Source organism: Balaenoptera ricei, chromosome 9, assembly GCF_028023285.1.
Source record: "Balaenoptera ricei isolate mBalRic1 chromosome 9, mBalRic1.hap2, whole genome shotgun sequence".
Lineage (NCBI taxonomy): Eukaryota > Metazoa > Chordata > Mammalia > Artiodactyla > Balaenopteridae > Balaenoptera > Balaenoptera ricei.
In genome coordinates, this window is record NC_082647.1 from 97,818,062 (window position 1) to 97,830,194 (window position 12,133).

The window sequence follows — 12,133 nt, forward strand, 5'->3', positions numbered from 1 at the left end:
CCTCTGTTTAAAAGCAAAGGTTTCCAGTGTTTTGAATAAACTCTAAACCCCATATCATGGTGAGTAAAGCCCTACATGATCTTACATTCCCCTCCTCTCTGACCCAATTTTTTACCCCCCACTCTCCCTCATTCTTTGTGTTCAGCTTTCTATTTCTCAACCTCCCCATCTTAATTTTCTCAGACTCTAAATTTGCTCTTCTCTCTGCCTGCAAAAATCTTACTCCAAATCTTCCATGGTTGATTTCTTCACATTATCTCGATCTTGGGTCAAATGTTACCTTTCCATAGAGGTCTTCTCTGACCACCCTATATAAAACACTGTCACATTATCTTGTTTTGTTTTCTTCATAGCAAGAACAGCTCTCAAAAATTCAGCATGAATACTCGATGATGAAAAATGTTATGTTAACCTGGTTATTTGTGCCTTGATTCTATTCAGATTATTCTAAGGTCTCGTTCCATTCATTATCTCTTTTCTTCACTTTATCTCTCCACTGGCTACTTCTATCTATAAAAACTCTCAGCTTTCCCTCTATCATTAAAAACAAACAAACAAAAAAACTTTCCTTTGGCTCAGCTACCATGGTCAAATTTATGTTTGTTTCTTGCCTCACTTCTCAAAAGAATATATAAATCATATTGTCATTGTTTCCTTATTATATCCTCATTATTTTTTGGTTTCTTAGAAGAATATAGGTCATAAGTCCTCTTCCCCACCTTACTGAAGTCAGTCTCCAAAAGGTGATAATGATGTCCCAAAACACAGTGGTTTTTTTTCATTCTGATTTTTTTCTCTACATTGCATTTACTGCCTTTCCTCTATCCCCACGAGTAACATATGCTCATTTTAAGTAAAAGCAGAAAATACAGAATAAAAACTCTACCTCTTGGACATAAAACACTATTACCTTGTGCTATGTACATTTCCAGAGCTTTTCAGTGCCAACATATGAATTCAAAAATAAAACTAAGCCAGAAATACAATGATACTATATATGCTATTTTGTATACTTAAAAAAACCTTAATACATTACAAGATCTTTGAATATCAACAGATAAATTTTCAGTCTTCTTGTCCCCTCTTTCCATTAGTCCTCACCTAATCTCCATGTTTAGCATGAAAGAGTAACTGAAGAGAACAACAGCGTCTCCTTCTATCATACCAGCCTACCCTTACGCCACTTGTTTTCCCAGTCAAAACTTCCTCTATTTTACCAGTCAGAACTTCTTACTACAGTGGATACAATTCAGCTATAAGTATTCAGGAGAAAAATTTTTTAAGATAAACATTAAAATAGCACTCATAAATCTAACCTTTTTCTTACAAGGTCAGTGATCAGAATCTACTGCTACTTGAGTCAGTCTCATCACAATAAATGATTCTAGTGTTTAAAGATGGTGTGCAAGCCAATCAATTGATTTGGTACTCAAAGAGAAATCTGAAAACAATACTCTTTTTCAATTTAGGAGGAAAGCTGGCTGGTTTAAGCTTATTGAGATGGTACAATTTTTCCGACGTGGCTTATAAATATGGCTACATATACTGTACTTCATGAATAATCTAAGAGATTTTCAGGTTTAATTTTGACTGTACTTAGTTTTTTCCCACCAGACGGAGAATCTATCCCAGCATAAGATTTATTTCCGCTATAGTTCCTGAACACACCATTTCCTTTTATATCACATTTATGCCAGTGGTCCATCAATAATGATGCTGTCTGATGTAATTACAGGTTACCTTATAATATCAATTAAATGATAATGACCACATATGCTCATCTCTTAGCTTCTATTCACCTTAATTGGTGATATACTTTAAAACGAATCTTAATCAGGAACCAGGCTGCTCAACTAAGGATAGATATCGACTTCTTCAGTTAAAAGTGTTGTGAAGTCTTTTAAACTAAATAAATAAATAGTAATCATTACAAGTATTCACAAAGATAAGCGTTTTCCCATTTTCTAACTTATAATAAAAATAAAAGACAAAATCCTTAACAGGCCAACAAACAGGTTTGATTAAACAAACATACTCATAATCTGGCTTCTTTGGTATGAATATGTCTTGTGTATCATCTTCCATGTGTTGTAAGTCAGCATAGAGGTCTGCAGTTCCACTTGAATTAAAATTTCCTTGAATACTTTGGCTGTATTGTTGAAGACGCTTCCATAAGTCATTATAAAGACGCAATAATTTAGGGTATTCTCCTTCAAATGCCTGTTTCAAAAACATAGAAGCTGCCAAGCAAAACAATAAAATGGATTAGATAAATGATAAAAAATAAAATGTAGCAAATAAAAATTTCTTTTGTATGTGAAGATGGTGCCAGAAATAGCCTATACTATAGGACAAACCAAAGATGTGTTCTAATAAGGTCTTTCAAAATAATACCAGTAACAGTAATTTTCCTCCCAGACTATTTACTGCACGTGATATGTGGACCATATATTTTGAAACTTAATCTATAAGGAAATAGACAAATCAACAATTACAGTTGAAGATTTTAATTCTTTCTCTCAATAAATGATAAAACAAGTACACAGAAAATCAGTAATTGACATTTATAGAATACTTTATCCAAAACAGCAGAGTAGCCATTATTTTCAAGTACACATGAAACATTTACCAAAATCAACGGTTTCTGATGCCAAGAAACAGTCTAAATAAATTTAAAAGGTTCCAAATCATACAAAGTATGAAAACCAAAACAGTTTTAGATTAGAAATCAGTAACAGAAATATTTTTAAAATCCTGGATAAATACCTGGAAGTGGAATTGCTGGATCATTTCTGTTTTTAATTTTTTTGAGGACCCTCCATACTCTTTCCTAGTGGCTGTGTCAATTTACATTCCCACCCTTTTCTCCACAACCTCATCAACACTTGTTATTTCTTGTCTTTCTGATACTAGCCATTCTAACAGGTTTGAGATTATACCTCATTGTGGTTTTGATTTCCATTTTGCTGATGATTAGTGATGCTGAGCATCTTTTCACATACCTGTTAGCCATCTATATGTTGTCTTTGGAAAAATGTCTACTCAGATCCTTTGCCCATTTTTTAACGGGATAGTTTGATTTTTTGCTATGAGTTGTATGGGTTCTATGTATATTTTAGATATAAACCCTTTGTCAGGTATATGATTTGCAAATATTTTTTCCCATTCAGTAGGCTGCCCTTTCATTTTGTTGATGATTTCTTTTGCTGTACAGAAGCTTTTTTGTTTGATATAGTCCCACTTGTTTATTTTTCCTTTTGTTGCCTTTGCTTTTGGAGTCAAATTCAAAAGAAAATCACAATGAGATATGACTATATACCTGTTAGAATGGCAAAAATTAAAAAAAAAAATCAAATGTTGGTGAGGATAGAGGAACTGAAACTCTTGTATACTGTTGGTAGAATGGAAAAATTGTATTATCATTCTGCAAAACAGCCTAGCATTTTCTTAAAATGTTAAAGACATACCCACCATATGGTCAAACTATTCCTCTTCTACATGTTTAGCCAACAGAAAAAAAAGTATATGTCCATATACAGACTTCTATATGAACATTCAAAGCACCTTTATTTGTAATAGCCCAAAACTGGAAACAACCCAAATGTCCATCAACAAGTGAATGCATACACAAACTATAGTATATCTGCACAATGGAATACTATCCAGAAGTAAATACATAATACAATATGGATGAATCTAAAAACAATCATGCAGCATGAAAGACAAATAAGAATACACAATACATGCTGTATCATTCAATCTGTACACAGCTCTAGGAAAGGTAAACCAATAGATAGTGACAAAAAGCTGGTCAGAATTTGCCTGGGGAAGAAGAAAGGAGATGGCGGGGAGAGGAATTACAAAGGGGTACATGGAAACTTTCGCGGGTGAGAAATACATTCATTGATCTTGACTTGTGATGCTTTCATGGGTGTGCACATACGTCAAAACTTACCAAACTGTACACTTTATGTTCAGTTTACTGTATACCAATTATACTCTAGTAAAGCTGTTTTTAAAAAAAATCTTGGAGAGGACTTCTGTGAAATCTCTCCTTGCTGATGAAGAGGTCATTCACCATGGCCTGAGTGTCCCCACACATTCTTGCAAGGTATGCCAGTGAGAGGCCCTGGTTGCTCTTTATCCAGGCGATTTATCAGGTTTGCATTTGTAGCAAGCAACCTTGAAACATGAGGTAACTTTGCCCTGCACACAAAGAGCAGGCTTGCTTACTGCTTACGGCAAAAGCTGTACATTCTCCAAGCTTAAAGTTCTCACCTGTGACACAAACTCACAGCATATGTACCATTCACGTGGGCCCAAACTGCATCTCCCCAGGAGGCCTGGAGGCATGGGGAACCAACATACAGATATGCCCATACTCACGCGGCTTGCTGTGCTGTGAGTAATAAAGTTCTGCTCTGACGCAGGAGTCTCATGTCTTCTGACAATATCCAGAACACTTCGGCAGGCTAGCCTTTTTAAGTAGGGTTAAAATCTCAGATCCTTCATGGTTCTTGAACTCCTCTAATCTAAATAATATTCCTTTTGTTATATTCTCATAACAATCTTCTCTTTGTCTTCTTTGCATTTACCACAATTTCTAATTTTACTTGTTTAAAGTATGTTTCCCCTACTTGACCGCAAACTCATGAGGACAAGGACAATACTTGTTTTCTTCAATGCATATTTGGTACTTAACACAGTGCCTGAAATAGTAGAAATTAAATAAATATTTCTTAATGATAAACTAAGTTTTGCTTTTAAATGGACAGCATACTCACTTTCACAGAAATCTTATCTGTATAGAACAAATCACTGTTGAGGGTTTCAGAGAGCTGAACTTTGACTATACTGTCTCAGTAAATGTGACTGACTAATCAATTCAAAGATACTTAAGTCAAACATATTTAAAGCTTACAAATAAATACTGTGGTAAATCCCAAAGCTAAATTCTACCTTACTTTCTTTTATAAGTGGTTATCAAGTATTCACATCAATTACCTATAAACCTGATTATAATCAATTATTTTTTTGATAAATGTAGAACACACACTGCACACCTTAATAATCTAAGAAATCATTTATAGATAGAAAATGACAGTTACTAATTCCCAGTTACTTAGTAATTCATTACTCAGAGCATGCCCCGTGTGAGCAACTCTTCTTTTTGAGTAATAACTAGTGATTCCAACACAGCACTAACATGGAGATGAAATTCATCTTTATTCCAGTACCTTCTTTTATGATGATTTCTCCATAACAATGAACACTATAAGAAATTATTTATTAGTTTGTGTTGACCATGTTCCTCCTTTAGAATGCAAGTTTAATGAAAACAAGGATATTATTTGACTTGTCTCTGTATTTCCTTTACTTAGAATAACACAAGGTACTGAATTACTGCATGAACAAATGAACTGAAAAAAGAATGAAGAGGGGTCTAGGTATGGAATTAAATCATTTCTCCAGATTCTAACAGTTTAGACTTAATTGCCTCACTACCCCCAGACCCCCTGGTTCAACCCTGATGTTTGCTTAATCCCAGAGTTGCAGCACTCACAGCTCTTGCCTTAGTCTTGAGCAGTTGTGCTAAATATCAGCCTGTATATATGCTTCTGCCACTGCATCTCCCTGTGTGAAGACTGAATACCTCATCTCTCAGCCACTAACTGGGGTCCTGACCAAGAATAGGCATCACTCCTTAAAACTCCCACCAACCTTCAGACAACCAAATTCTGGTCAATGTAAAAACTGGAAGGTAGATTTATCCACTCAAAAAATATTTGCTGATCATTTACTATATGACAAGTACTGTTGTAAATGTTGCATATGCAGTAGTGAACAAAATAAGCAGAGTTCCTACCCATGAGGAGCTTATATTCTAGTGAAGGAGAAAGACAATAAACAAATCAGTATGTAACATAATGTCAGGCAGTGTTAAGTGCTTTAAAGAATAATAAAGCAAGGTTAGAGAACAGATAGTGATAGGGAGTCGTAGTCTATTTATTGCAGACAGGGAGGGCCTCTCTAAGTGAAGCAAGGATATGACCCATCTGGATATCTGGGGAAAGAATGATTCAGATGGAAGAAACAGCAAATGCAAAGGACTTTAGGTAGGTTATCCCAGTAGAGGTCGCTGCTCTTATTTTAGCAAGTTGCCAAGCTCTTTAGATACCTTGGCCCGAGAGGGTCAGCCTCCACACCTAGGTTGAGTCTCTCTTTTTTAAGTACATTGCTACTCATTTCTAGTTCACTCCTTTCCTAACTGGCTCAATTCCCAATAACAACTGTCAGCCTTGCACATAAATCACCTAGCACTATGAAAGTAAAGGAGGCTAGTAGTATACTGCGTTTAGTATGTCTTGGAAAATATTATCTGTTTCATAATTGAATTAGATATCTAGTGCTACATAAGAACTTGCCACATATGTAGCTGTTTATTTTTAAAAATACACATTTATTATCTCATAGTTTCTGTGGGTCAGACGTACTGGGTCCTCTGCTTCAGGGTCTCTAAAAAGGCTGTAATCAAGTTGCCAGCCATGGCTGGAGTCTCATCTGAAGGTTCAACTGGGGAAGGATATGATGCCAAGCTCATGTGGTTGTTGCCAGGATTCAGTTCCTTATGAACTGAACTGGATTTAGGGTCTCAGTTCCTAGCTTGCTGTTGGCAAGGGGTCAATCTTAGTTCCTCACAAAGTGGACCTCCCCAATATGGCTGCTTATCTCATCAAAGCTTGTAATCCAAGAAGGCAATAGAGAAAACTTGCTAGCAACATGGAAGTTATGCTCTTATGTTACCTAATCACACAAGGGACATCCCCTTTGCATATTCTATACCTATAGAAGGTATACCTAAGCAAGTTGTACCTGTACTCAAGGGGAAGAGATTATAGAAGGGTGTAAACGCCAGGAGGCAGGGATCACTGGGGACCATCTTAGAATCTACCTGCTCCAATAAAATGAACCATACTTTATTCACATCAACAAAAATTATATAAAAGTCAAATGTTGAGGGCCATACAGCAGTCTGATAAACAGTTACTTTTCAAATACTACATTTCAAATATATAAATACTTTTCAAATAATATATTATAGACTATATTACTCCTTCCTAATTAAGACAGTTTCGTATTAAAAAAAAAACCTGTTGGGCTTCCCTGGTGGTGCAGTGGTTGAGAATCTGCCTGCCAATGCAGGGGACACGGGTTCGAGCCCTGGTCTGGGAAGATCCCACATGCCACGGAGCAACTAGGCCCGTGAGCCACAACTACTGAGCCTGCGCGTCTGGAGCCCGTGCTCCGCAACAAGAGAGGCCGCGATAGTGAGAGGCCCGCGCACCGCGATGAAGAGTGGCCCCCGCTTGCCACAACTGGAGAAAGCCCTCGCACAGAAACGAAGACCCAACACAGCTAAAAAAATAAATTAATTAAAAAAACCTGTTTAAAGTATTGTTGAAAAAACAGCCCAAACACACTATACATAAATAGTTCAGAAGTAAATTAAAGTACCAGAGTGAAATATGAGTAAGTCAGTTGTACCCAAGTTAATGAGTTTTCCTATTACTCATAAAAAGAACTTTTCCTACCAAGTCCCGGAAATCTACTATGGTCCAAGACATATATTAAAAGCAAATGAATGTTTATATGAACTAAAACTGATTGTAAATAATTTTATTGAGGATTAATATGCCTTCTGATTTAATTTTAAAATTATGATTTAATAAAACTAAAATCAGAATAGAAAAGAGACCTTTTTAAAACTCAAAGAAATCCTATTTAAGATGAACAGATATTAAAATTCAAGTTTTAAATGGAAAATCTGATCAAAGCCTAAAGCATTAAACTTTGAATGAAGAATCTGAGTTAAAACACACACACACACACACAACCTAAGATTAGCCACTTACGAACTATATACACAAATTATATATACACACACACATAATTAGGATGGAGTAACTGTCTGAAAATAACTGGCTATGGTCCCTAGGAGGTTTCTTAGGTTTTGTTTTTGTTTTGTTTTGTGTTTTTTCATAATAGCAGCAGCACAAAGTCATGGAATCCAATACCAACTGGGTATGCATTCTATACCACAACCTTTCCTTTTAGCAGGAATATAAAGCATACACATTCTCCTCCAGCTTCTTAACTAGTTAACCTTGAATGCATTTATGATATGAAGATGACCACCCTTGTTGTTTCACAATAAAAATAACAGTCACAACAAAAATAAAGGTCACCTTCAACTTCTTACCCTCTATTCCCCTATAAATGTTTCTAGTCTTCAACTTTCTTCACAGGAACAACTGTCCATTCTATACAAGACCAATTCTTCAACTTCCACGCTTAATCTCATCCCATTTCATCTCCTCCAAGACTATTATTCTCTTCTGTATTTTCAGCTTCCAACCAATTAAAAAAAAAAAAGATTGAACATGCTCTCATTGTATTAAAAAAAACAAAACTACAAATAACATGGCAAATGCTTCCCCCTGACCCTTTAACAGTTTACTTGTAGCCTCTGACCTGTCACCCTTTGCAAGTGTAGTCTACACACAACTCCTTGCCTCCTCCAGGCTGCAACCAGACTTCCAACTGCCACAGTGCCATGGAAACTGTTTTGGGAAAAGTTACAGTATCATTCTGACTGCCAAAAACAGTGGGTACTTTTCTGATCTCCTCTCACTGGATCGCTGTTGATCACTCTCTCACTGGATCATCGTTGATCACTCTCTCCTTTGTGAAACTCTCCATATCCCATTCTCTCTGGGGTTTTCTACTCTACTGATTTGTTTTTCTTACTCTTCTTTGCTGACTTCTTTCCTCTGCCTTAAATATTTTCCTTGAAACTTAAAAAAACTATTACTATAGAATTCAAACATATAATATGAAGAGAACCTCTATGTATCCATAACTTATCAACTTGATCTTGTTTTATCTATAACCCTAACCAATCCTCCTCCACTACTGCCAGTTATTTTGAAGCAAATTACAAACATCATGTCATCCATAAATATTTCAGCATGTATCTCTGATAGTACAGACTATTTAAAAAAAAAAAATAACCAGGCTTCCCTGGTGGCACAGTGGTTGAGAATCTGCCTGCCAATGCAGGGGACACGGGTTCGAGCCCTGGTCTGGGAGGATCCCACATGCCGCGGAGCAACTAGGCCTGTGAGCCACAATTGCTGAGCCTGCGCGTCTGGAGCCTGTGCTCCGCAACAAGAGAGGCCGCAATAGTGAGAGGCCCGCGCACCGCGATGAAGAGTGGCCCCCGCTTGCCGCAACTAGAGAAAGCCCTTGCACAGAAACGAAGACCCAACACAGCCAAAAATAAATAAATACATAAATAAAAATTAAAAAAAAAAAACATAGTTCTCTTATCACACTTTACAAAATAACAATCAGCGATCGCATCTACATGATTGACTTGTGATTTTTTTTTTTTTGGTTTGTATGATTTAGGACCCATAAATAGTCCATATATTATAATTAGTTGATATATCATCAAGCCCCATCTATCGTTCCTCTCTTTCCTTTTATTCCTTTTAATTCTTTATTTAAGAAACTGGGTCATATATCCTATACAGCTTCCCACAGTGTGGATTCTGCTGATTGCACCCTCTGACCCCTGTATTTACTGTAGATTATCAGCTGGATCTAAAACAGTACATTTCAACCTTGGCTGCATATTGAAACAACTTTGGAAGCTTTAAAAAATCCTGGTGCTTGGGTTTCACCCCAGAGACTTTAATGTAATTGCAGTCTAGGCTATGAGATTTTTAAACATACTCCAAGTGATTCTAATGTGCAACCAAGTTGAAAACCAATGCAATATATAAGAGATTTGATCTGATTCCAGGGTCAATAATTTCTGGTAAGCCTACTGCATATGTAGCATATGAACTTGTGTACCATTTACCTTTTTTATATTAACAGTCCATTAATAATCATTGCCCAGATCTACTAAGAGACTGCAAAATGAAGATGCTGTACACATTCTTTGTACATTTATTACAGGTGATATTTTTATAAATAAAAACTTATGAAATCAATTATTCAGTTTCTCTGAGATATCGTTTGTAGGAAAGGCAGGAAAAATGATTTTCTTTTCCCTTTATTTACCACTATTCAAAGTAAGGAGTAGTATCATCAAGGGTAAGCAATAAGTATTTCTTTACTTACATCATTATGAATTCATGAATTTAGACGTACGTGATGGATTTAAATCACTTGTGATTGTTATCCTTATTGATGTTAAATTTATTCCTTCTCTGGTAGATTATCTATTCAAATTACTTCCTGAGTCCTATTAATTCAATCCTAATAGTCTTGGTCTTCATATCTTCCTTGCTTTCTAGTATATGGGGTTACAAAATTATCCTGCACATTTCTTGCCCCAGACTGAAAATCAGTCATTTCTCCAAGGACCTGTAATTTCTTTTAATGGGAAATCAACTTTTAAAACCACAGCATCGGTGTTAGAAGGGTTCAGTACTAATGAAATGGTCACTATTTCTAGGGCTTTTCAGTGGACAGAGCTATGTAATGTATGCTAATCAAATAATATATATATGTATTTTAATATCTTTATTGGAATATAATTGCTTTATGATGTTGTGTTAGTTTCTGTTGTATAACAAAGTGAATCAGCTATACGTATACACATATATCCCCATATCCCCTCCCTCTTGTGTCTCCCTTCCATCCTCCCTATCCCACCCCTCTAGGTGGTCACAAAGCAAGGAGCTGATCTCCCTGTGCTATGCGGCTGCTTCCCATTAGCTATCTATTTTACATTTGGTAGTGTATATATGTCAATGCTACTCTCTCACTTTGTCCCAGCTTACCCTTCCCCCTCCCCGTGTCCTCAAGTCCATTCTCTACATCTGTGTCTTTATTCCTGTACTGACCCTAGGTTCGTCAGAACCATTTTTTTTTTTTAGATTCCATATATATGTGTTAGCATACGGTATTGGTTTTACTCTTTCTGACTTACTTCACTCTGTATGACACACTCTTGGTCCATACACTTCACTACAAAAAACTCAATTTCGTTTCTTTTTAGGGCTGAGTAATATTCCATTGTATATATGTGCCACATCTTCTTTACACATTCACCTGTCGATGGACACTTCGGTGGCTTCCATGTCCTGGCTAACGTAAACAGTGCTGCAATGAACATTGTGGTAAATAACTCTTTTGGAATTATGGTTTTCTCAGGGTATATGCCCAGTAGTGGGATTGCTGGGTCGTACAGCAGTTCTGTTTTTAGTTTTCTAAGGAACCTCCATATAGTTCTCCATAGTGGCTGTGTAAATTTACATTCCTACCAAAAGGGCAAGAGGGTTCCATTTTCTCCACACCCTCTCCAGCATTTACTGTTTGGAGATATTTTGATGATGGCCATTCTGACGGGTGTGAGGTGATACCTCATTGCAGTTTTGATCTGCATTTCTCTAATGATTAGTGATGTTGAGCATCCTTTCACGTGTTTGTTGGCAATCTGTATATCTTCTCTGGAGAAATTTCTATTTAGGTCTTCTGTCCATTTTTGGATTGCACTGTTTGCTTTTTGGATATTGAGCTGCATGAGCTGCTTGTATATTTTGGAGATTAATCCTTTGTCAGTTGCTTCATTTACAACTATTTTCTCCCATTCTGAGAGTTGTCTTTTCGTCTTGTTTATGGTTTCCATTGCTGTGCAAAAGCTCTTACGTTTCATTAGGTCCCATTTGTTTGTTTTTATTTCCATTTCTCTAGGAGGTGGGTCAAAAAGGATCTTGCTGTGATTTATGTCATAGAGTGTTCTGCCTATGTTTTCCGCTAAGAGTTTGATAGTGTCTGGCATTACATTTAGGTCTTTAATCCATTTTGAGTTTATTTTTGTGTATGCTGTTAAGGAGTGTTCTAATTTCATTCTTTACATGTAGCTGTCCAGTTTTCACAGCACCACTTATTGAAGAGGCTGTCTTTTCTCCACTGTATATTCTTGCCTACTTTATCAAACATAAGGTGACCATATGTGCGTGGGTTTATCTCTGGGCTTTCTATCCTGTTCTGTTGATCTATATTTCTGTTTTTGTGCCAGTACCATACTGTCTTGATTAGTGTAGCTTTTTAGTAT

General features: G+C 36.4%; 1 protein-coding gene across 1 annotated transcript in view; it reads right to left on the reverse strand.

Annotated features, from left to right (window-relative positions):
• COG5 (component of oligomeric golgi complex 5) overlaps positions 1-12,133 on the reverse strand; it is a 286,429-nt gene that overhangs the window by 74,382 nt on the left and 199,914 nt on the right. The window contains exon 12 of the mRNA XM_059934167.1: positions 2,036-2,240. Coding sequence (XP_059790150.1) covers positions 2,036-2,240 — 205 coding nt within the window. The remainder of the gene's footprint in view (positions 1-2,035; positions 2,241-12,133) is intronic.